Here is a 26,731-nt window from a genome sequence, read left to right as displayed (position 1 = left end):
AAAATAATTTAAATGCCAAAAGTCTGCTAATGTGGGATCCATTGAGTGTTCTTTGAAGTAAAAGGGGCCTTTCCTTCTTTCTCGCCATCTGGATATGACACGATTATTACTCTGCTATAGTACCCACACCCCCCCCCCCTTCCATCTCGGGAACCACTCCCCCCCCCCCCCCCCCAAAAAAAAAAAAAATGTTTCCAGTGAAAATGTGACACAAAATAAACATCCAGGAACCATTTTCCACACACTCCGGGAAAGATCAAGTGGCATTTATCAACAGTAGAACACGCTTACAGCACGTATACTCTTCACTACATGATACAACGTTGTAAATTACTATTTAAGAATAACTTAGGTAACTGAAATTCAGGTACTTACTGGAAGGCAACAATTTTTACAAGTATATTTACATGAGGGAACGAGATGGCAATTTTGTAGTGTTCATTGCCGTTTTTACCTAAGAGTGATTTAGAATCGTGTTTACGGCAAACGGCAAGCGTGAGATTCGCGTTTATGTTTTCTTGAAAAAAATTAGTACACATGAGAACAGTGCAAACTAATTCTGACTTTTGATGCTTACGTAAAACTACTCAATTTTACTGAGAAACTGAAAACAGCGAGCGGCAAATATAGGGTAAACATGCTCTTGCGGTCATTTCTGCCGTTTGCGTTTGCCGTGAACGTAATTCTAATCTCTCTGATATCTTAACTTTGGAACAGAGGCTGTTTATTAAGTGATTAAGGAGACTGATTAGAGTTATAGATGTTATTGCCGTAGTTTGATAAGAACATTCGTTCCTTCCTCATTCTGGTAGAAGGTCATCTCCAATCTCTTCATCACCAAATTCATCCTCGACTTGTTGGGGTCGCTGCCTGCCAGCAGTCTTGGGCCTGGCCGGGGCTTCTCCCAGAGGATCTGCATATGTGGCATCTGTGAAAGGACCAGTGATCACAAGTTGTCTACAAAATGACTAAAATGTAACATACCGATAGCACTAGACTAACAGTTTCAATCTCAATGAATGTAAATATATGAAAAATATATTTTGAACTGCAGATGAAAGATCAAATAGAAGAAAGATCCTCGCAGTTATTTGCTCTGTTTGATCTTTCATCCGCAGTTCATTTCTTCATCCTTCACGGGTATATTACGAACTCACAATATGACCAGCTCCCAGTTGGCTTGATAGCTCAGTTGGTACAGCACTGCACCGGCATCGCAGAGGTCACGGCAGAGAATCCCGTTCAAGCCTGAAAATTTTCAGGCTTTCTTTTCGCACCTGCTTAAGTTGCGTACTAACTGCGTGGATCTTTCTTCTATTTGAAGTTCCAATCTCAGTTCAAAGTTCTATATTTCGCGTGTGTTGATAGACTACAGCTCAAAATGATAGAGCACCGCACCGGCATCGCAGAGGTCATGGGTTCGAATCCTGTTCAAGCCTGATTTTTTAGGCTTCCTTTTCGCAACTGCTTAAGTTGTTAAAATAACTGTGAGGGTCTTTCTGCTATTTAATCCTTCACCCGCAGTTCAAATATATGTTTCAGACTATCAGCAGAATTGCTCTTAGTCTTGTTAGTTTTGTTTGTGTGGGTCGACTATGAGTAGTTTGACAATGGATGGTTGGTAGAAAAAGGTAGTTTGCCAATAGTCTGGAGACTGTCTGGGATTATTGGTTTCACAAGTTTGTCAGTGAGATTGTTGGTAGTTGTCAGAAGTGATATGCCGGTAAATACAGATAAGCCGTTTGTCTGACTGGTCTTGTTCAGGAGTAAAACTTCACCTCTGCACACAAATCATTTAATGAACGACTATAACGGACTAAAAAACTGAGCATTTCGCTCAAGTTGACAATACAAGATTCAGTTTTAACTCACTGTCATGTAGCTGGGTCAGAATCGGTCAGAATATGAAACATATGTTCTTTACTTCGACAAGGGGACTCTTTTGCAAAGAAAACTCATTTTTGGAAGAGAACCTTGAAAAGCGCTCCACATGTTTGTAACTCTTGGACATGATTACTTCATAATACCATGGCGTCACAGGACGGCTATTAAGCCTCAAGGATTGAAGTTACAGCGAAACGAAACTCACCAACTTCCTTTGCTCCACCAAAACTAAAGGAGTCGTCATTATCAGGGATAAGAGGTTTGGTTCGTCCAGCAGAACGATTTGCACTTCTTCTACCTCCACTACTGTCTCCGCGTTCAGATCCTACGACACGCAACAGAATTCACCAAAATATCAGCTATCAAGTACTCAGTCCAGTACAAGGCTCATTACAACTGGGACGAAAATGAATCGTGAGACACAATAATATTGTGAATAACGGACTGTTGTAACACGTGAACAGATTTCAGTGTTGACTGTCAGTCACACTTAAGCAGAGCACCTTTAATTGAAACTAAAGAATAAACTAATTTTTGAGACCTTCAGTTTATTGTAGCCTCTCTTTTGTTGAAATATATAAGGCCCTAAGGTCGAAAATGTTTGGCAACTAAAATACTTGTGCTGGCGACCAAATCTGAAAACTTAGGGGCCAGTTGGCCCCAACGTTTTTTCCTGAAAGTCGAGCCCTGAATATCCCTAAAATGAGATGATATCTCTAAGTGATATGCCATGAAAGATGTCATTTGAAAAGATTAAGACGGAAGAGAATTATACTGTTGGAACATATCGTCGAAAGCAGTACCTAAAAACACTAAAAGTCACTATTGTAAGCCTGTCTTCAGCAAAAATATTTGGAGGATGATCAACGCAATAACCTATCAATTGATTTTAAATAAAATATGCACAAATATCTATCCTTCGGTATCATCTTTTCCTTAAACCGAACAGTGTTCTTAAAGTTTTACTGTCTGCAAACCGTTTTCTTCTCGGAACAGATAATGCTGTAAACAAATACTTGTTCCTATTTTTTCACCAAATAGAGGTGTTTGTTTACATAACATCTTAAATACGATACACTGCGATCAAATCTAACTGTAAAACAGACGTTTCCTGCTGTTGAATTTTGAGGGTGGAACGTAAAATCACACTCAAACTAAAGGCAGCTAATAATGACCAACAATTGTTAACAAGTGTTCCACGAGCGCGCGTTGGATATGAGATGATAGATAGCCAACGAGGCGCGTAGTGCCCAGTTGGCTATAATCATCTCATTCACATGTATCCAACAAGCACAACTGAAATAATTGTTTTATTTAAAAGGAAACAAGAAATAATGCAAGATCTTGGTGATTTCGCTTTGAAAGAACAACCAGAAGACAATTCAATGGCCGCCATTTCTCGGGCATGGCATAATCTACCATCGCCGCTAAGCCAATCAAATCCCTGGAATTGCAATATACAATGATCCAGATTTTAATAATACTTATTAGAATGAATAACTACATGTTGACAAATGTCTTTTGATGTATAACTGTTGAAGTTTCTTGACATTGACACTCACCACTTCCCGCACTGTTGTTTCGTGACCCAGCAGAGCCTGGCATGTTGGCACTCCCTGCTCTTCCACTTCCTTTTCTAGATCCACTGCTGGCTCGCTGGTGAAGGAGACAAGACAGATATACTGTCTCAATAAGAGCTATAGGTGGTACATCTCACTAAATAAATACTCTTTCAATTTAGAGTCACTATACGTCCACAAACAAGAGACGTGATCTGGCCACAGTTAACAAAAGGCAATGGTTATGAAGCCTGACAAACTTTTTTGTTAATATATGTTTTTGTTAGCATTTTTGGTCTTGACCGTGCAAAAACCACAATACATTTTGATATGTGTTAGAACAACTGACCAATAGAAACCTTCCTGTTACGATATTCAGCTATGGTGTGAACGTTAAAACAAAGGATTGTGCACGGTCGCAGCCCTTCCAACACAAATAGCAGTACGATTATTTTAATGGCAAGGTTTCATAACCAGTCCTTCAATTAACTATGAACTAGCCTATGGACCAACAAAACGAAATATATGCGTCTTCCAGCTATTGTTTATTGTTACTATTTACAATCGAGTTCAATCATTTGTCATATTTTATCAAGTTAGAAGAAACATTGAAGAAATGGGAACATGAAATATTATTTGATTGCTAACTCACAAACTTGAAAGGTACTTTTATTACCACCCTGAATCCTTCTAGAAACCTTCTAAAACTCAGTTTAACATTTCCACGGATGGTTGCTGTTCCCTTCCCCCCCGGATACGTCCTTGTCGGACATTCTCACTTTTCAGTTCTGAAACACTCTTGTTCTCCCATAACTGTTAAAATTTGAAGCTTACCTGTTGTTTCAGCTCTCTTGCCTTTTCTGCCTTCTTCAGTTTCTGAGCGTAATCTTGAACATCTTTTAGTCCAAGATCTGTACAAATTCTCACCAAGAATTTAAGACCTTGAAAACAAATAAAAAATTACCAAAATTAAAATTCACTCTACATTTATTTTCATTTCGGTATAGCTTTGTTTGTGTAAACTTAAGTGTGTTCTGAAGGGAACAGATACTTACATTCTACATTTTCAGGGAACCTTTTGTGTATAGTCTTGTATGTTTCCAGAGCTTGCTGATAGTTACCTAAGATAATTAAGAACAATATGAAACAAACGAACAAACAAAACTCAAATGAATATAAGAATAATTATGAAGATGCTGCCTATACCAATTTAAATCTAAAGTGAAAACCTATTTGTTTCGTATTGCTTAGTTTTAACTCCCGCTCGACCCTGTCAGTGTACTTTTTTATTGTTATTGTTTTCAGATTGCTAGTTAGTCACTTTATAGTTCAATATTTCTTGTTAAGCGCTTTAGAGCCTTGCATAGAGCGCTATATAAATGATGTATTAGTATTCAGTATCAGTATGTACCTGAAGTAAAAGTAAAGTAAAGTATTTTACTGTAATTTAGCCAATGCCAATAACACGGAGAGTGCTTGCGCAATCTCCAGAGCCAGAGGCTCATGACAAAGTACATGACGTAGATGGCTCATACAAAATTTACTGTAATAGTTTACATACCACTTCTTCTATAGCAACTTGCTATCATAAGCTGCCACTTGACTTCATTTGGCCTTAAAAAAAGTACGTATTTGAAGTACGTTACTACGTTAGGCAAATATTGACCTCCCTCTGCATCAGAAACGTTGATTGTTATAAATTCTCACCAGGAGCACCCACTCCCAAACGCCACAGGTTGAGATAAGTTATGGGAAGAGGCAAGCCCGGAGGTGGAAAGGAGCGAGAGCTCAGGCACAAAAGTGAGCCATCGCTGCTGGGAGGAGGGTGGGGCGACAACCTGATATCTTGTGTCTGTTTTAACGAAGGGAGGAATAAACAGGATAAAACAGGCCTATTTATACTAAACTTGTAAACATTATGCACAACCGGTTCCCCTGAGGATCCACAGATGAGCGGGAATTTGAATACACAGGTCTCACAGGAATAGGGGGCGTTTGTGCTTGGCGGCCCCCAGTGAGAATAGCTAATGGTCCATCATGTAGTCCTTTCAACCGCTGAAAAACATGTTGAGCCAACGCAGCTGCCACTAATTTCTTATCATCAAACAAAGTATTAAAACAAATTTTAAATATTAAAGGTAACACAAAATTCATCTTCAGGCTGCTGATGTACTCACTTCTCACTTTCTTTGGCACTTCATGTAACAAAATTATTGAGAATACTAGATACAGTAAAATGTAAATCATATCTTTCACTGTTTTTAGTTTCTCTACAATTTTGTGATTCTGAACAGAGATACTTGTAACTCATTGTGATCATAATAACCAGCAGTAGCCTATTATTTTAAATTATTATGTCCTCTTCTTCAAAAGTTATTGAGAGTACAGCTCGTGTAAAATGGATATTTGAGCTCCAAGCTAGAATATTCCAAGTGACGTTTAGGCCTAATGTAAACTTGAAATAAAAAGTAAACAAATTTGTGACTCACTGTATTACAGCAGCTTTTTCAAAGTAATGTATTGCTTTTTCACAGAACTGGGAGTCAATGTAATAAGCTCCAAGCCATGAGATGATATCAATATTAGATGGAAAATATCTGTAAGACTAAAAGAAAAAGAAGGAGAATCAAGGTTTAACTAGAAAGATCAACTAAATTCCTCCACGCTAAAGATTTTCGTGTGGCTTTTCTGCTTGTTAATATTAGCTTCAAGAGCTGATTAACAAGTAGTCATACAAAAACCTCTGTATTCCAGGGCAAGAGAATAATTATTTAAATTAACAATAATATTATTCCATGAGTGTGCACTGGATATGAGACGATACATAGCCAAAAGGTGCAGAGTTGGCTATAATCATCTCATATCCAGCAAGTTCGAGTGGATTAATTGTTTTACTAAAACCAACTACACAATATTGCTGATTTTGTTTTGCAAGAACAACCAGAAAATAATTTAATGGTCGCTGTTTCTCAGGCATGGTATAATTAACAATTATTCCACGAGCGCGCGTTGGATATGAGATGATAGATAGCCAACGAGGCGCGTAGCGCCGAGTTGGCTATAATCATCTCATATCCAACAAGCGCAAGTGAAATAATTGTTTTATTAAAAACAATCAAGAAATATTGCTAGATCTTACTGATTTCGCTGTGCAAGAATAACCAGCAGACAATTTAATGGTCGCTATTTCTCGGCCATGGTATAATTGCTCATATACCATGGCCACTAAGCCAATCAAATCCCTCGAATTGCATTATACAATGATTCAGTTTTTAATAATTAACAATTATTCCACGAGCGCGCATTGGATATGAGATGATAGATAGCCAACGAGGCGCGTAGCGCCGTGTTGGCTATAATCATCTCATATCCAACAAGCGCAAGTGGAATAATTGTTTTATTAAAAACAATCAAGAAATATTGCTAGATCTTACTGATTTCGCTGTGCAAGAACAACCAGAAGACAATTTCATGGTTGCCATTTCTCAGGCATGGTATAATGGCTCATATACCATGGTCGCTAAGCCAATCAAATCCCTCCAATTGCATTATACCAATGATTCAGTTTTTAATAATGGCTGATATACCCATGGGTGCTAAGCCAATCAAAACTTTAGAATTGCGTTATCCAATGATCACGTTTATAATACTTTATTATAATAATTGTAATGTTCCTTCTTACACTTTGTTTAGTTTTATTTCATGAGGAGAGAGGGCAAATTAATATCAATTTCATGTTGTTTCAAATTTGTACCACATGGATACAACATCCTATTAGCAATGTTCTGCTGGAAATCCACAGAGTTGTTTGGATTGTTTCTCAATTCAGGGCACTTCACAAAGAATGAGCAGAAGATTGTTCTCACCTCAAAGTGATACTGGAAAGCCTGTGACTTGTCCTGTTCACTGTCATAAAGTTCACCAAGTTTTGACAGCACGGATGGATCTGTAGGTACTACAGAGACAAGCTGCATATACCTTTGAAAAACAAAAATTAGAATTAATTTCTTGTCATGTAAAGGGCAATGGGAAACATTATTGTTATTAATGATAACAAGGGTAAGTCACTGCTTACACATGATCTTCTAACATCAACCTGTCTTGTATCTTCTGCATGGATTGAGGATCAGTGAGAAACAATGAAAAAATTAAATTTGATTCCGTGTTTTGTGCTATAATGCGTTGCTTCTTACAGGTATCTGCAACAAACCCTCATCAAAACATATAATAAAATGCAGGAGGCAGCAATATTGTTCGAACTTGCTTAGAACAGTAGGGCATGGAATTTTGACTTAATTGGCAATACAAATACGGATAGGGTACACAGATGTACTTCAGTTTCAACGACTCCCTATTTTCTCCAACAATTTCAGCAGTTCAACCTTGCATCTGATAGTAATGTTGTTATAAACAGTGTGACCTGTTTGTAATTCAAGTCCTAAACTGGGTGAGGATACAGCTGTAGGACATAATTTTGGTCATAAATAGGCCTACTCAAAGTCGGATTGAGTGCCCCCCTAATGCCGGAGAGAGAGATTGTGTTGTAGCTCTGTCTTACCATTCTATAGCTTGATTTTTATCTTCTAACATTTCATATCTTTATGCCATAGTCAAAGAAAAATAGCACATTGTAAATTGAGTGTGTCACTGCCATCATTGTCAGTGGAGAACTTCAAAACAACATCTAAGCTACATCTAATTTAACTAAGGAAAACGCGTCTCCTGTAGCTCAATGGTGGAGCATCCGAACTAGTCATTGGAAGGTCTTAGGTTCGACTCCTGTTGGGAGAACTCGGATTTTCTTTTTCTGAGCATGCCTGTGTCACTTTGAATAATACATCATTCTCGTGACGTGCTGGTATGATTACTGAAGTGTTCATGAAAAACATGATCTGCACTGACATTTTTTATTTTGAAAGCAAATCAAATATTAGTATCAATAGGGATCGCTTTTGGTGTAAGGAGTGGTGAAAGGTAAATTTAAGACTTGCTGAGTTGGCAGGCCTAACATTCTTTCCTTGCCAGACTTTCATAGCCTTTTAAAAGAAATCAAGCTGTAAATATCTGGTAACCAGACAAGGAAATTAGACAGGAAAGGATACATGTTTGCAATCTGATAAAGAACTTGAGGATGATTCCTGAGGATTGCCTGAAGCTTGTGGAAACAGTCCAGAGCGTCTTCCAGCCGGTTTAACTTCTTATGTACGAGACCTGTACATGACAGAAAGTATGGAAAGTTAGAGCCGTCTTGTGGGTTGGCCAAGATGTCTAGACTTTTTCATTTTTCACATCTTTCCCTGCCCTTAGATGAAGCACCAAAGTTAATATTTAGAACCCAACACTAAAACGGTTTTATATGGAAATGAAGGAGGTGACCTGCACTGTATGTAACATGTTACATGGTTGGTCGAGAGGACAAAAGAATGAACTGTAACAGAACAATGTTCCGCACCCTAAAAAAACAATACAGCTGAAGGAGCTTTTGTGTAGTAAAAGTTAGTGTTATACCAAATACCCACAAAGATATCCACACAGATACCCGGGGGGGGGGGGGGGGGGTACTTGGGTTCAGTTTTGCTGGGTATGTGCCACTGGCCTCTCAGAGCCCCTGCCCCATTATAGTCTATTTTGTGGCCAGTTATAGACCCCATCTTGGTCACTTTTGGGAAAACGTAATTTTCGCGATCCCAACTAAGTCACTTTCTATTTATGCATCTACTTTATCAATCCTTTAAATAGGTAATCCTAAAATGAATTGACAGAACGGAATGTAATGCGAAGTGATTGTTACATTTAATAAACAACAACTTCTGAACTTTGTAATTGAGACCATCTTGAATCCCTACTTAATAGAATTTTCTTACCCCAAAAATCCGAAAATGTGCGACCCCATTCTAGTAACTCTATTGAAAATGCAACCCTATTCTAGTCAATCCAGTCGTGAAAATGCTACCCCATCAAGCGGCACATCCCCATTAGCCTCTTATAAGGAAGTACCCCCCCCTCCCCCGGAACAGATACCCTCTGGACAACCACTTCTTGAAAATATCAAGTGAGATTTCCAGCAAACCTGATAAAATTTCCCTGAAACCATGTCTCTAGGATGGCCAATTTTCAGTTTCTAGCCCAAAAGCCAGTGTCATACCTAAATTAAACAAGGCCTCTGTGCAAGACGCTTCCACATTGTAAGCCTCCTGGTAGTACTCTCTTGCCTTCTCATAATCCCCATTAGCAAACAAACAGTTGCCTTTGTTGACCAATGCTGAAACAAAATGAGATAATTTTCCAGCGATAACTACAACATTTTGATATTAGGAGAAACAGCAGTCAAAGATATGAATTCTGTGGTGCATGATTTTTTCTTTTCCTGTTTATGTCTTGCATCTTATTGACTGGGCACTAATTAAATCCAACATACTATCAGGGCTTTCATTAAGTAGTTCACCTTTCAATAACATGCCAACTCAGTGAACATTGTATCCTGTGTTGTACATTGAGTGTGTTTACATGGAGTGTTATAGATCATTTCGGATTATACGACGTAGATACAAGCCCTTTATATGTACAGGATACTTTTGTCCCATAGTTTCTTTGGAATAAACCATGTGTTGTTGTAATTACTGGTCTCTTCATGAGTCTATGAGGATCCAGGCGGCTTTTACACTCAGAACTTCCAAACCCAACTAACAATTTGCGTGTTTTACTGCCATCAATTGTAACTACAATGACAACCGGTTGACTGCAAAAATATAGAAACCACACAGCACTTGGACGTGTCCTTTTGACCCCATTCAGTCAAATGACTTTGTTTTCTTAAAACGTAATGGTTGGTTGAATCTTTATGGGTGAGTCCATGTGTTACTGAAATGTGCAGGAAGCTTTGAAGATGACTCAGACGTGATATACCCTTCTGGATTTCACTGTAGTTGCTAGACATGATAACCGGTTATGAGCTACTAATGGCAGTATTGTACAGGTCAAAGTTTTCTGGCTATTGCTGTAAACTGAAGGCATCAACAACGCTCCACTTTCTTGACTTACATCATTAAATACAATGCAGAAAAATATTAGAATGATTGAACTGTACCCACCAGCGGGGTTGTAGCGATCTGCTGTTATTGCCAGTTCTGCATACTTGTCAGCCTGTGCCACCTCATTTTCCTGTAACAAAAATTAACATAGTTGTTAGAATTCCTATTTGCCTGTAAATTGTTCATTTTGAAATAAACCTATGAAATTGAAAAAATATTGTAAGACTTACCAGAAAGTACAGAAATGACAAATTAGTTGCTGCAGTAGACTGAACTTTGGAGTCCTTTTTCTCAAAACCTTTAAGGGTTTCAATAGCCTAAGAAGGCAAAGTAAAAAAAAAAAGTGGCATTGATTAATACATACAAGATTTTTACCCATTTTACCCCTGGTTAAATATTATCATGATTATAATAATATTATCACTGTCTTTGTCATTGTCATTTCATTATTATTGTTATTGGTACTGTTCTTGGTATCATTATTGTAGTTGTATGCAGGGTCCGAAATTAACTTTTTTAGGCAGGCGCCAAGTGGCAACTGAAATTTTTTTTTTCAGTCGCCATATGGAAAAATGTGGTCGCCAAAAAGCAGAAAAAAAAAGTGGCAATAAAATTTTTCCTTCGCGGCAAAACACAAACCAAAATTTTTGGTTGCCAGATGGAAAATTCTGGTCGCCAATTTTTCTTTTAAGAATCAGAACGAAGAGAACGCGTTTGCGTTTGGGGCCCCAATGGCGATTTATACACCTACCACTGAAAAACCACGACGAATGAATCAAATGGCGGCTATATACGCAGTTTCATAAGACTGCTAAATGTTTTAAGTCAACTTTATACCTTCTCTTGTCTCTACCTTTTGGAGAAGAAATGTACCCGATTGAAAAACTGCCGGTTGGTTCTTTGCTCTATGTTCAAAAAAACGATCTTTCCTTTCCTGTTCTGTCAAGACGATCGACGGATCGCCATGTTGTTCGCACCAGGCCACAACCGTGCAGCATTTCTCGATCAAAAAACATGGCGGTGAGCTTACTGGTCGAGCTGTGAAGCGTTGTGATAGATTTATAATAACAGGAAAATCGGTTTTATACTTCAAAAGCAGTGGAAAGTTAAAAAGTAAGTGACCAATTGGCGGGCAGCTTTGAATTCTATTTTTATCGATTTGGCTGAAAATCAAAGTTATTGTTTGTATAACGATCGTGGCATGAAATAGTTAATCGCCCGCTGGCGACCAGTTGTGAAATTCTGGTCACCAATGCAAAATTTTTAGTCGCATTGGCGACCAGGAAAGCGCAATTTCGGACCCTGGACTATGGCAGGTTCCACTTCCTGGAGTAATTTCGCTTCTCAGACAGGTCTCACTTCAAGGTCTTAGAGTTCAAGGACCTTTCAGAAATGTTTGGCTGTTCTTCCTCTCAAAATGTGATAGCACCCAGGGAGTTTTTTGTCCACAGTCAATAATGTGTTCTAGATGGGTACGTAAAATTTGACTTGAGGTAAAAAAAATTCTGTCCAGACTGACCTAACACAGTCAATAAATGTTTTGTCATACAACCAATGTAAAACTCATCATAAACAGCTGATTCCAGGAGGAGTAAAAACTGTTTTTCTTTTCGTTTAATTGTTTGTTTGCAAATGTTTTAGATGACAGGAACTTTATGCTCACAGTAGGGCTATTTAGTATGTTTGTTTAAGTGCATAGGGAGGTGAGAAGAGAAGGGTTTAACAGATTGGAAGTAACCCAAGAGAAAGGGGTGGAAGGCTATGATGTAATATATCAAACACGAGACACAGTGTTTCATCACATATCAAACACCGAGAAGAAAGTTGAAAATACAACGCATAGCGCAGCATTTTTGACGAACTTCAAGGTTTTTGATATTGTGATGAAACACTGTGACGAGTGTTTGATATAACTTCTCAAACAAACTGATTTTGAAGGAGAAATTAAGGATGCAAAAACAAGGAGTTTTTCATCAGATTTCCTAACATGTCACAGTGCATGATTTCCTTTGTCTTTGGCTTTTGAATTATTAATGAGTTTGAGAAGGGTAGGGGAAAAATGCCAGGAAATGAACTTTGCCAAGAGGCAGGAAACTATTCAACTATTCAAGGACTACATACTAGTAACATAAGGGTGAGAAACAGGAATTGGGGAAAACATCCAAGAAGGGACATGGAAAAGGGGAAGTTCTTGTCCCCATGCTACCCCCTACATCCCATCCAGTGTACATCTACCAAAGTACAGCACCAGAAAGGTGCCAACTTCCAGTGACAAGGGTCTGCTGAGGCAGCTTATAAAGAAAGTTTTTTTAAAAATTATGTTTACCACACACGACTGCCCACTTATTGTTCTTGTCTACAAGCAAAGTTTCCACTGTTTCGAGATGCAACAATATTGTATGTACCTTAGCAAGGTCCTTCTCTTTGAGGTATGTAATAGCCTTTGTTATCTCAAGTTCATTGGCCAGTTCCAAATAAGGTGACGACTTTACACACTCTATACACCTAACAAAGAAAGACAACCAGTTAAAGTGTAGTTTGGTAACTAGTGACCATTCATACGACGGGTTAATCACAGCTTTTTTTGCATGGACCTACAGTGTTAGTTGATATAACCAGACAAAAAAAATTCAGTATGATCCAGACAACTTTCTTTTATCAGGTGATGTACTTTCAAAAAAAGAAAGTGGGGCATGCATTTGTATACAATTAATCCAATCGCAGTACGTGTGTTACAAATAAATCAAATTTTCATTTTAAAAATACAGACACTGATACTGACCAGTCAAATCCTGCTGCAAAACTACTCTCAATTGCTGGGGATATCAGTTTAGCAGCACTCATGATGCATTTATCAGCTTGGGATTTCCTACAAATAAATTAAGACAACTGGCATGAATTTACAGTATAACCACATACTGGGCTGACTGTATGAGAAGGTTATAAATAAATGTTTCAGATTATTGGCAGTTGCAGTCAATCTACTCTACCAGGTGCAGTATTAAACATAACAGTAATTGAAAGCTTGCTTGCATCCATTTAGTTTTAACAGTTAAAAAAATGTTGGCTGACACCTAATTTACAATCAATCTTACTTTTGTCGTTCAATTTGTCTCAGTTTGTCATTCCTGATAACTTCTAGAATCAGTGCCTGCTGGGGATCATCCTGATAAAATTGAAGAAAAAAATGATAAAAACTTGTAATTTATAACCTGATATAAGAAGACTTTACTCTGAAGTAGGTTCAAACTGAAGACAACCTCAGGCAATTTGCTCTATGTTGTGTTCTTAGACAATTGTTCACATTGTAAATTTTTAACCACAGACCACAAGTTTTGGACACAAGGAGTTTGTTGTCACTGGCTGTAACAAATTTAACAGATTTTATCTATCCTCACGTACTCCTGTCAAGGTGTACTTGTCCTCATCATCAAAGCCAAGGCTGACTGTTAACAGCTTTTGGAATGTCTTCTTCATTTTCTCCTTGTCTGTCAAAGCATAGTAGCACAGAAGTAGGTTGAATCCTGAAGGATAAATAAATAATTAAATAAATAAATAAATAAATAAATAAATAAACAACACTGTTTCTTCAGCCTATGAACTCCTTTGAATTTACAACAAGGTTAACTGTGTTTAAGTTTATTGCCACGGGGGATCTAAACTGCAGTTACAAAAGGCATTTTGGGTACTCACTATTTCAAATTAAAGTTACCAGATTGGACTGGAGCTAATAGTGTTAGAGTGGACTTTATTTTGGGGAAATCAAAATTGCAGTGGTATGTGTGGTATTGACAGGAAAAACCAGAAAACCACCCTCGACTCCAGGGAGGAAGAAAGAGGTTGCCAGGAAACATGATTGCCCCAGCTGGAAAATCCATATTTACTTTAACACACTTTCCCATAACACATTAGGACAGTTTTTTCATCTAATGATTACAGTGACTAAGTACTTATAAGGCACAAGGCCTCTCCTGTCAACATACCAGTCTGAAAGCTTGCTTTCTCAGCCATGATGTGTTCAAATGATGTGACAGCATCACTGAATTGTGCCATCTTGACAAATGACACCCCAATATTTTGCATGATCTTTATCCTGAGGAGAAAAGGAACCAGTTACAGTAATGGTAATGCATTTATATACTGCATTTTCTATTCATATATATTTAAATGCGGTTTACATCAGCATATGTCCATTAGCGACCTCATCCTACCCACCCAACCCATGAAATCATGAAACAGCACAAAGACCAGACCAGCACACCGGGAACTCCATGCCCTACTCTTTGCGATTAGTGTCTGGGTTCTTTAACGTCCCACAGGGTTATGAACATTGAAGTGTTGTGAGATGGGGCCTACGGTTTATCGTCCTTATCCGAGAAGACTAGAAAGTCTACCCATTTGCAGATGTCATTACAAAGGCAGCACTTTCTCCTCAGTTATTCAAAGACCCTGAGTGGTGGTCCAGCCGGGGTTTGAACCCACGACCTCCTGCACGGTAGTCCGATGCTCAATCAACTGAGCTAACCCATCGGCGGTTACTGCTTTAACAAAGATTTGCAACATCCAAAAACTGACCTCCCTCAGAAGACAGGGAGCATCCATGGTAAAAAAAAAAGTTTATACTTAGGATGCAATTGTTTGAATTCTTCTGGAATCAGAATGGACAGAATGTGAATGATTACAATGACTGGAATATAAATGAATAAAAGACCATTCTGAAAAGGGAATGAGAACTTGTTCATCCTTTTCATTCCTGACTGGAATGACATTCTAAGGGCTGGTTCAAATGTGATGGAATCAGAATCAGAAGCGCAAGGAACGTTCTGGTTCAGTGTGAATAAAAACAAGGACAAGGAATCACAATCGTAAGCTCGATGGGATCGGAATTGCAAGGATCAGTTCTACACTTTTCTCCTTTTTATTCTGATTCTGCTTCTTATTCCATTGCTCACGATCACAGGTGAACTGGTTGATCTGAATCAGAAGGGAAGACAGAAGAATCAACTAATCACATAGCTCATTCCCATTCCCTTTATGCAAGATTTAGAATGAAAAACATGGTGGCCTTCCGCCATTTTGAATGGAAATGAGGCTTCCATTCCTGCTTCTATTGTATTGATTCACACTAGGTCAGACGATTCTTCTGTTTCTGCTATTTCTGTCACTGGTGTGAGCCAGGCCTAACAGTTCTAGAATAAAAATAAGTAATAAAAAAATATGCCAAAAGTCATTCCAAGCATCCTCTCTCTAGAATGGCTCAAAAAAACATACCCTTAACAAAAGGCTCCTTACCTGTTCCAGTTGGTGAATGCCAGCACTGCTGGCAGTCTTATATTACCTTTACTTTCTGTAACAACTTGCTTATAGATAATTGACATGCTGAAAACTAAACTAAAGCTGTAGGAAGCAGGTACATAGTATACCTCATGTCCTTGTGTGTGTTGGGGACTTGATCCAAGGCCATTCTGTACTGCTTTACTGCCTGAGGATATTTCTTTTGCTCATAATAAATATTCCCCATATTCACTCTCAGTCGTCCTGAAAGAGAAGTGGGTATGGTACCGGTAACTGTACACTTTGTTAACAGTTAGATCCATGTAAAGACAAATCTTTTTACAGAAAGCAAGGTACCTATGACCACTGATAGGTGATATAACTTATAAGTTCTTTTTTAGATAGGGCCATGGCTGCACAAAACTGCCACTCATTTGCACAGTTTATGACTATGCGGGAAAAGAAGATCTTAGCAAGGGCTATCTACAATGAAATTTGGGGGTAACCATGCATTTTTCTATTTGAATTTCAATACCATCTACCATCTACCATCTATACCATCATCTGATAAAATCTCTACAATTCAAATGAGTGATGGGCTTTCAATCTAAATACACTATTTATATATACCTGCATTGCTGAACATCTTGTTTTTGACAATGACCTGGTATGTGTTCAGAGCTTCAGCATACATTTTGTTAGCATGGTACTGATTGGCCAGATTGAACAGCACCTAAAATAGCAACACAGAACTTAGCTGCAGAGCTGTTTGCCAATATTGCTGAATGAAAAAAAAAAAAAAAAAAAAAAAAAAAAAAAAAAAAAAAAAAACAACTACAGACATGTTTTCTAAGGGTACGCCTTAGTCTTGCTTTGGTTGTTCATAGAGCTAATGATCTTATCCAGTGGAGAAGTTACTATCCAGCAGATAACATGTACTCCAGCTAATATAATGAGAATGGATAACTTTGTCCAGTTGATAAGTCACTATCCTGTGAGCAGGGAAAAATATATGCATATGTACATGTATGTATAAGCATATTTTTACCTGCTAGATAGTGATTTATCTACTGGACAAGGTTATCCATTCCCACAACAACATGGGCCTTATTAAAATATTTGCAAAACCCAATTTCAAGACAACCCTGTTCAGAGCTCTGTGTATTGCTTCATTCACGCTTTAACACTTTCCCACTGGGGCCTGTTTCTCGAAATTTCCATAGCAATAACTTACCGGGCCCTAAAAGTATATTTTTAAATGCTTTTTCACTGATTATAGGGATGGTACTTGGCCTATGTTTTCAAAGAATCATAAAGATTTTAAAATTTAGCATTCAATGCTAATAAAAATTGACCTCTGTTAAGAGACATTTATCACCAAAGACACTTTTCGGGCCTGGTAAGTTACCAGGATTTTTGGAGAAATGGCCTACAGGTGCTTGAACTGGCAGGCCACAATTCAAGGCTCACTCTCCATTTTTTATGTCTTGATCATAAAAACATGCAATACCAGAGTGTTTGAATCCTAATAAAAATTATTGTTGATGCAGAGTAACAAGAAGTTATCGAGCCACAGACACTTGAGCTGGGGAACCAATCCATGGTGTTAATTAAAAATTGCTTGAAAGCACGGACATTAGCAGGCACCGATCAGTTATTAACTGCATGCTACTCGTGTGACGGTATTCCAATATCTTCACCCAGCCAAATTATTGAATGCTCTAAACCTCTTGTTCTGCATAAAATAGATTTTTGGTCCAAAACGTTCTTTCCAAATGCAGATTAGGGCCAAACACCTGATAAGAACCCCTTTGTGCTAAATCAGAATTGAATAATATGATTCAGCCAGCTGATTGTCAGCAATCAAAAATGATCCTATCAAGCAAGGTACTTACAGAGTAGGTCAGGTCAAGGTTAATCTGCTCCGCAAGGGAGGTCTGCTCCCTCTGTCGACACAGTGCACGTTCTTTACGACCTGCCTCTTTGGCCTTCTCAAGAGCCTTTTGCAAAACAAAAACAGAAAATGTACTTTTATGTCAGCTAAACATTTCAGATCAAAATTATTCAAAAATTTCCTGTAAGCAACCATAACATAACTTCAAATCTTGGAAAAATATTCATAGACACTTGTATGTGCTTGTTACACTTTTTCATTTATTACTTATTTATTTATTATTAATTTTATTAATATTTTTACCTGACCAAACAAATTAAATGTAAACATATAAGGGATACCCAACTAGTTTGGCTAGTCATAGTTATTTCACATGCCCTGCCTCCAACTTTCTTGTTCAAATCAAAATAAGTTAATTGTAATTTCTTTTTTTTTTTCAATGGTACAAATAAAATTGTTGTGTTGTTGTTTCTGGCAACAAATCAGGGCAAATGTCGACTTTCAGATTTAAATAGATGCTGCATGTATAGCTGAAATGAATTTGTTACTCAGCTTCAGTAAAGAATGGATAAACAACAACATGTTCAAGATATTTTTCTCACCAATGGATATTCTGCTCTGTCATTAGCAAAACAGCTTTCTTCCACCAGTTCATTAACTTTCTTTTCCATTTGCTTGACTTTCTCCTCTGGACTGTAGATCAAGCAAACATAAAAATAATTATCGTTGAATTCTTGAGTTCGTTACTGTGCCTCAAATTTACTTTTAATGCTCCCTTCCTTTATCTTGACTGACACAAGTTAAATTTTTTAAACTACTGCCACAAAACTAGCACTTAACAATATAAGATTTAATCCGTCATCCTCTGGGACAAATACATTGAAGGGATACAAACACTGAATAAATATACATTGTAAAATAACTACAAATAATATTATTGAAATTGTATTTCATAATTCTCACAGTGTACTCACATGTAATTTCATTTCTGGGCTTTGTCTACAACATTTTCATAAAATTGTGATAATTTTTGTAGCCTTTGACTTTGCAGCAACAAATAAAAGACATGTTATTTCAAACAGGCCCTTTGACTACTCTGTCAATCAATCAAAATAGTTTTTTTTTTTTTCAAACTTCTGTCACTTGGCATAGGTTTGAACACTTACAGTATGGTAAACGTTTTTGACAATAAAAGTATTTACATGTACATACATGGTCATGCACAATGTGCAGTTCCAGAATATATGATTATCCATACTCCCAACACGGAAGGTTTTTTGTTTTGCACCCCTGTCCCCCCAGGAAATTCCAGTTTAGCTTCATACTTTGCTTCTAAAATTTTGACTTTTAAGACCACCCTCCCAATAGGAAATTCCACTGACCTTCCATGGCGTGGGTACGGATTTTTTCTGGAACTGTACTATACTGAATAAAAAGGATTGGCATTGTAGAATAAAGCACTATTCACTCTGTACCTCTCTTCGCTCTTCCCTTCCAAGGGAGGGGCAGGTAAGCGAGCCTGGTTAAAAGGATCAAACTGGCCCCCACTACTCATGGGTGTTCCTGTTTCAGAGTCAAATAAATAGAAAACATAATTATAAACCTTTCTGTATTATCACCTGACACCTAAAGCAGCCACTGTGACTGGTATTATGGTATTAACCTACAATGTATTTTCTGAATTTAACATGTGGCGCTAAATAAACACCAGTTAAGGACCGTGCCTACTAATACAGAAGCATGATTTGCACAGTTTATGACTGTGTGAGATAAGCAGATTTTAGCAGGGGCTATTGAAATCCAAAAAGAAAAAAATACATGGTTACCCCCAATTTTCTTTTTGGATACCAAGAGCACTTGCTCAGTTCTTCTTTCTCCGCATAGTTTTAAACCGTGCAAAAATATCCCCATATTAATAGGCACCACCCATAGGAAACCCGAGTGTCTCGAGATGTGCAGAATTTATGCGCAGTAACAAAAGAAGGCACCGTCCTTAAATACGTGCCAGGGAGCCAGATTTACAAAGCTCTCCTATGTTAAGATTGTATGTTAAGTATTGTAGTTCCTTAACAAAAGTCTATTGTTGGAATAACAACAAGCTATTCTTTAGAAACAGTACTTAAAAGGGCTTTGTGAATCTGATACCAGCTCCCATCTTGACTTTACAATAAACACCCTCAGTCAGCAATCCAGGCTGTGCCATTTTGGTTGTCATGCTGTGTAGAAAACCATATACTAATGGAAATGAAAATTGTTACGAGGATTGCTGATCTAGAAAGTGATAAGGCAATGAAGTCAGTGTGGCGCTGGCCTGTGGTTTTAATTACAGATCCTGGCAAAACATAAAGTTCAATAATAATTTATAACCACAGGAATTCAGTATAAGTTTCCGTTATGTTTTTATTAAGTTTGCTTTTACTTCAGCAAAATAACAATAACCATATAACACTTTTTTTGGTTTAATAAATGCTGGATTTCTGAGATTAGATTCAATACAGTAATATTGGGGTGTTGTAAAACCAAGAAGACACAGTATAAATAAGACTGATCTGACTCATTTTGTATGTTTAATATCACTGTTGGAAAAAGTTTGTCTCCGAAGTGTCTTGGTAAAATCACACTTGGATACCACAAACTGGCTTCAGCATTTTGTTTTGAAGGGAAGCTTTCACTGAACCATAATAATCCCAGTACACATATTAAAGCTGGGCAAGCTCTATTAAATCTGCTGTAAGGCTGTTCTGCTTACAATGTACAATGTATGTCCAATGTTCTGTTAACTGTTACCTATCTCCTTTGTGCCTGGTGGCACATAATGTTCAGAAATAACCCTTTAAGCCCCAGTATCAAACATTCATATTCTCCTTACTCCTCTCCATTATATTTCTTATGATACTATTTGGGAGAATTTGTTAGATGCTGATCACTATTGGGGCTAAAAAGATTAATGTCTGATGTTAGCAGTTACATCTAGTAATTTTTAAGTTTTTACGTAATTTCCTTGCTTGGTGTCTAGTTGAAGAAACCAGACTGATGTTGTCTTGTTCCAATACAATGTACACTAACAGTAATTCTACTTACGCTCGGATGATGTATAACCCACAGGACGAACTGCAGTCATGGGACGAGCCGTCCCTGTATCCTACAAGAAAAAAAAAGGTACATTAAACACGGAAATACAGTTTCCCTTTCGTTACTATCTAATGTATACACTCTGTGCATCTTGAGATTGTCTAAGGAACTTGGTTTGCTTAAGCATGGTGGTCTACTAAAACAAAGGTGTTTTTCCACGATTCACAACTAGGTGTTTAAACAGATCTTTCCCAAAGCTGTGGGAATCCAAAAGTAAGATAATTTGGGGTTAACTACACATTGTTCAGAGATAATTGAGCTTCAGTTTGGAAAGAAAATGCCCTATATTTTTCAGTATTTTAAACCTTTTTAGAGTTATTGCTGCTTGATTACATATGAAAAATAAAATGTATGGTTACCCCCCATTTCCTTCCTGGATTCAATTAGCCTTTGCTAAGGTCTCCTTAAGATTTTCACACATAGTCATAAACTGCACAAAAACACCTCAGTCTGTCTAAAAAGGTTCTGTCCTTAAGGGACCACAGGAAGTAATAATTTTGTTGGTTGCAGATGTCAAGTAGATGTAGCCTACTTTTATGTGCCTAAAATAGCTGTTTACAGCTTCTAAAAACATAATATCAAAGCCTGAATTAACTCAAGCATTACTAAAGTGTGGGAGTTTGTTGAAACATGAAAAGCAAAATGAGATAATTTAGTGCACAAAAAGGTACATGTAAATAAAATACTTTTTTGATCAAGGAAGAATGAAATACTTGTAAACAATCCACACTACAGTACAGTTTTGTTTCAAATTGCTGAGTTATTGTTCTGCTTCAGTTCTAAAACAGGTGGAATGGATTTTACTCAGTTTATTGCAGCTGTCTCCATCCCCATTTAAATTAGTTTTCTGTGGCTTTACTTGCATTGCCTCCGATTTTGCGGCAAGGTTATATTTTGCCTCAACATTCTTGCTCTTTAAAAAATAATTATAAAATAATGCCAATTTTTGAGTAGGTGAAACTGTTCCACATGATTTCTACCATGGCCTAGAATTAACCACTAACCTCTTTCACAGGGATGAAAACTCGTTTTAGCCACAAAATTACAGACACTTATAACATTTTGAACTCTTACTTTAATCTATTTGATGCTAATTAAGTCATGATCTCATATTTAACCAGGAAGTTTCGAGAACGTTTGAAGCATGCCTTAATGACTTCTAGTTATTGGTGAGCAAATTAAACATCCCCATTTGGAATTTTCAGTGGCAAGTCAAACCATTCAGGATTTGAGTTATAACATGGTGTGATCTCATGTTTAATAAGATAACGGTCACTGCTGCCTAATACAATATGCAACATATAATTTAAAGGTAAAAAAGCTTACAAAAATTAGAATTACAACTTTACAACTTTTTAAAATAAAATGAGTTAAAACACAAAAAATAGAAATTCATAAAGCTCCAATAATTTTTTTATTTGACAGCAGACAGTTCCTATGGAATTCAATATGACTGTTGTCACTAATGGATGTATAAATAAAAAATTTCACCGGTACAAAAATGCTAAAACCATCACCTGCAGCACCTCATGGTAATTTAATATGTAAAGCAGTTAATTAACATGTTGTGATAATAATTACTTTGAATTGCATAATTTATGTGTGGGATCCTTGCAAAACGCAATCTAAAGCTAACTTTTTGGGAAAACAAGTTTGCCATAAGTAAGGTCCATAAAGTTGTGGGCTTGGGCATTTGCCATTTGCAGGCATTGACTGGCTGGGGCCAGTAGTTTTAGCTACAAAACAAATGGATGTATACATCCACTGTGTGGCACCAGTACCCACCAACATCACACATTTCACTCATTGAAATCTAACATGACGCACGAAATCCCAGAATGCATCACAAGCGTGCTCCGCAACAGTCTGGTAAAGATGTGATGGTGGACAAGCCATTCAAAACAATATGATTATTATTTTTTTAGATTTGTGTAACCTGATCATGAGTCATAATCAAAGAACTGTCCTACTCTTTGAGGATCAGAGAGGGAAAAAACCCATGTCTCATGAATTTTGATTGGTAAGGTTGAAAAAATTATGTCGTGACCAAATAATTACACCACATTGCCAATTCCCATCAACCTGTAAACCCTCTTAAAAGAACACAGTTCCTCTTATTCTGAGTAAACCATACCTTATTCTTACTAATTTTTGCGATGTTTACAATTTAAAAACAAATCGCAAAATTTAATATGCGCAAAAAAATGATTGCGTGAAATATAATACCACATCATACTACACACCAATAAGAATTTTAAATGTTCTGAGTCAAGCGGGCCTTGTGGTGAATTGTCCTGAATTAAAACTGTAACTATCTTTCCTGAAAACATCTTTTCGGTCTTGTTTTCAACTAGCACTCTTCCTCCGATTCACTATTTTCTTCAGTTTGTAATTCGGCCAAAACCTCTTTAGTACTGTCATCAAAGTTTCCTTTTGTAGGCTCCTTGTAGTTAGATTGAACCAGACCTTTGTATCTTTCCAGTGTTTCCTTATTCTTTGTAACAAGTGCCCTCTGCTCAGAGCTTATTGAAGAAAATAGAATGCTGACAGAATCACAAAATTTAGTCCACTTTTCCTTGCAATCGCAAAAAATTTATACTCACGAAATTCACCTCCAGGATTTTCGCGAAATTAAGTACACACGAAAATTAGTACGAATGAGGTACATTGTATTCCATTCATTCTGCTATCAGGAACACAATGAACGGAACACTGTAATCTGTTCATTCTGAAGACAGAATAGTTCCCAAAAGAACATAAATACCATCTATTCTGTGTATTCCCATTTCAGAATAGTCACAAAACAATACACCCCTAGTATGTTAGAGGACAAAGATAATGTTCTTACTGCAATGCCAGTAGTAGGCCGTCCCATGGAAGATCCTGGTACTTTGCCACGCTAAACATCCATCAAAAAAGAAAGGGATTCAGTAAAACAAAAGGGCCACCTAATTACCAGCTACCAAGCTAGTCACATTTAAAGTCATTATTACCATACATAACAATTAAGTCCTATTCATGTGAGAGGTGGCTCACATGGGCAACGTGTTTTTGTACTGTAGGGGTGGTGACTTATCTCTCAAAAACTATGAATTGGAACTGCAAAATAATATTTAATCAAACTGTATGCCCACAGTTTCAACTCTTTTGCAATAAGCCATTACAGAGTGATTTCTTTGAAAAGACTAAGGAGTCTGGCTCACAGAAAAGAACCATAGAGCCACCCTCCCAAAAAGTCTAGAATTTACCATTAGTCACCTCTATGAATGAAACTACACGTGGGACAACATACCTACATGTATCTCCCTCCCTTTGAACTTAGATGGGATGCAATTCTACCCCAGACTAAACCCAGCAACTTCAATAATAATATTATTACTAGGACTCTCTAACGGTTTGCTGGCTCCCAATAAATTTATACACCCAGCTTGAGAAAGATGATGTAAAGGAAATGTTGTCATGAAAAAGGTGATTGACGCTCATCATGGTACATGTAGTCACCATAAAAAAGTGTCTTTATTTATTATTTGTCTTACAATGTACATGTAATCAGCTGAGAAATGGAACATGTAAATCATGACATTTTGACATCTAACTGCTAGTCTTCATCAAGCAGGGAATTCGACTGCATCATCATTATTTTGCTTTGCGTTGGTCAGCTGTGATCAGCATGTTTCCATTTCTGAGAATGCCTAAGAGGCCTGCCACTATTCACTTTGGAAAAGTTAAGCTTATTGAGACTATACACCCACAGAGTCTTCATAAGACTTTGCCCTGATAACGTCAACATGGATAATGGCAACAAAATTACTGTGGATACCCACAATAAAGAAGCGCAAAAGGACATCACAACAGCAGCAGCCCACAGAGGGGGAAGTTTCAGTCTTTTGAATAATGGAATTGAAACACACCAATCACAGGCGACTGTCATGCCGCAAACAGCAATGCTTAACCAGTCAACCTCATTGCCTGATGAGGACTAGGAGTACAGTATAATGTAGGCAGTCCAAACTTTGTGATTTATATCTCAAGTCAGTCTAAATTGTGCAACAGACATATATATATACTCTATGAAGTAAAGCTTCTTGTCTGAGAAAAAAACCATAAATTATGGCAGCGTCTGTGACTTAAAATAAACGTTCTTACACATGAAGCACTTGGCTCCTCTGCTTCCACATTAGCTTACACTCATGACAATAACACTGACAAAATCACAAAAATAATGGATCAAAGATAATCTCCTACCCCAGCTGATGTTGATATCTTCATGCCAGTTTTCTGTACGAAGAAAAGCTAATCAACATGTGCATAATTATTGTTCACAAAAGAACATTGTAAATTAAGAATACAGAGAAAATAATTCCATAATGAAAACCACCTCCAGGTTTTTTTTATATATATACACATAGAGTTGGACAACAAGAAATACTAAACCACCAAATTCCTGGGACCTCTCACAATGATCTTTTGGTAGAAGACAGCAGTGCAGGTGAAGGGCTTGTTTACAGACTACAAAAAACACCTGTGCACAAAGGATTTCCCAGAGGGCAAATATTGATAATAATAGACTGAAACCAGTCTCTTCTTCTAATAATTATAGCATCTGAGGAAAATAGGACATCTCACAGTCCAGGGTAATTAGTATTACACAAGAAGAGAACTTTGATGGAGTGCATCATTCTGTGATTCTCAGGCAGTGTGCAGTTTACAGATAGAATCCCAAAGTGTGACATTTCCATTCAATTCTTTTGTTCAAAGGACATGGTCTGACTGGTCACCATTTTGGTTTAGGTCACATGCAAGCTAAGGTAAATTTTTATTTATTTACAAAACAAAGGTCATTGGTGTACAAAACAGTTCTCTGGGCAATGTACTGTATCTGCTGTGCTTCAATTTTCCTTTTTTTTTAATTTTCAAACCAGTTTAATTTTTATTTCCTTTGTGGAAAAAGGAAAATAACGATGAAAATGGTTTGAAAATTTTAACTCCCCCCCCACATTTTGAACCACAACATATCCAATCAGGCCATAGTACTGTTGGAAATACACACCACACCAGGTCTTTGTCCATGACTGGTTTTTAAAGCTTGTTGAAACTCCTCGTCCTCCTCAAGGTTCTGTAGATTTAATTCATACATGTAGAGATTCAAGAAAAAATATAATTTAATTAATGTACACAGCTGCAAGTAAAGAAAATTGTTATACGAATTTTTATGAAAGTGGTAGCCCTCCATCCCTATAATAATAATAATAGCATTAAACTGTTTATACAAGTTAAACAATAACAACAGAACTGTTGTGGTCCTGCCATTACAGTACTGAGAATATTAAACCATCCAATTTACATTGCTCAAAAACCCTCTATAAAATAATCTACTCTGTCTATACGTTACAAAGAACCATCATTACATATACCTTGCTTAAAATAATGGTTCTTTTACTTCAATTAGCATTCATGGAATGCCTCGGCCAATTTTTTGGCAACATTTTACTTTGTTACCTAAGGTTTTTCATGGACAATTTGTTGGATGTTTTTTTACGGCGATGACACCAATAATTGGAATCTGTGAGAATAAATCCAGTTGATTACTAATAGGTAGGTTCCAAAAAGAAATACATACATGTACATGTATAGATCTGGTAAAGAAATTGGCTTGACAGTAGTGACTTCATTATTTTCAGCAACATTTTAATAGTGTCAGCATACTAAATGTCATATTTTGGAAATATGTTTGACCACAGTGTCAAACATTTGATTGCCTTAGAGTCTTTTACTCGTCTTACAATGTAGAGTGCATCTAATCCTTCATTGAACATTATAAAATTAATAAAAATCTGACATGTGTAGGATCATGCTGAGCATACATGCATTTGTAATTTTATTGCTACTTCGCATTTGCCAAATATTTCATGCGGTATTAAGATACAGGTGGCCGAACACAGTTTGCGCGCGCTTTA

The 26,731-nt window shown here is 37.2% G+C and overlaps 1 protein-coding gene across 1 annotated transcript in view; it reads right to left on the bottom strand.

Annotated features, from left to right (window-relative positions):
* Positions 1–245: 245 nt before the first annotated feature.
* The window catches only part of LOC146483615 (intraflagellar transport protein 88 homolog), a 29,152-nt gene continuing 2,666 nt past the window's right edge, over positions 246–26,731 (bottom strand). The window contains exons 2-28 of the mRNA XM_085105762.1: positions 25,825–25,890; positions 25,020–25,052; positions 23,623–23,673; positions 20,724–20,784; positions 19,118–19,205; positions 18,245–18,335; positions 17,644–17,748; positions 16,379–16,481; positions 15,898–16,012; positions 14,458–14,567; positions 13,877–13,998; positions 13,570–13,640; positions 13,257–13,343; positions 12,880–12,979; positions 10,705–10,791; positions 10,535–10,604; positions 9,589–9,705; positions 8,546–8,654; positions 8,002–8,040; positions 7,310–7,421; positions 5,933–6,048; positions 5,005–5,057; positions 4,499–4,564; positions 4,278–4,384; positions 3,447–3,540; positions 2,090–2,209; positions 246–928 (exon numbers count right to left, since the gene is read on the bottom strand). Coding sequence (XP_084961888.1) covers positions 801–928; positions 2,090–2,209; positions 3,447–3,540; positions 4,278–4,384; positions 4,499–4,564; positions 5,005–5,057; positions 5,933–6,048; positions 7,310–7,421; positions 8,002–8,040; positions 8,546–8,654; positions 9,589–9,705; positions 10,535–10,604; positions 10,705–10,791; positions 12,880–12,979; positions 13,257–13,343; positions 13,570–13,640; positions 13,877–13,998; positions 14,458–14,567; positions 15,898–16,012; positions 16,379–16,481; positions 17,644–17,748; positions 18,245–18,335; positions 19,118–19,205; positions 20,724–20,784; positions 23,623–23,673; positions 25,020–25,052; positions 25,825–25,890 — 2,421 coding nt within the window. The 3' untranslated portion in view covers positions 246–800. The remainder of the gene's footprint in view (positions 929–2,089; positions 2,210–3,446; positions 3,541–4,277; positions 4,385–4,498; positions 4,565–5,004; positions 5,058–5,932; positions 6,049–7,309; positions 7,422–8,001; positions 8,041–8,545; positions 8,655–9,588; positions 9,706–10,534; positions 10,605–10,704; positions 10,792–12,879; positions 12,980–13,256; positions 13,344–13,569; positions 13,641–13,876; positions 13,999–14,457; positions 14,568–15,897; positions 16,013–16,378; positions 16,482–17,643; positions 17,749–18,244; positions 18,336–19,117; positions 19,206–20,723; positions 20,785–23,622; positions 23,674–25,019; positions 25,053–25,824; positions 25,891–26,731) is intronic.

The sequence above is a fragment of the Pavona decussata genome, unplaced genomic scaffold (genome assembly GCF_977016875.1).
Source record: "Pavona decussata unplaced genomic scaffold, jaPavDecu1.1 SCAFFOLD_38, whole genome shotgun sequence".
In the NCBI taxonomy this organism is placed as follows: Eukaryota; Metazoa; Cnidaria; class Anthozoa; order Scleractinia; family Agariciidae; genus Pavona; species Pavona decussata.
Note: the sequence above shows the minus strand (reverse complement) of the source record. Positions and strands in the feature narration are given on the sequence as shown.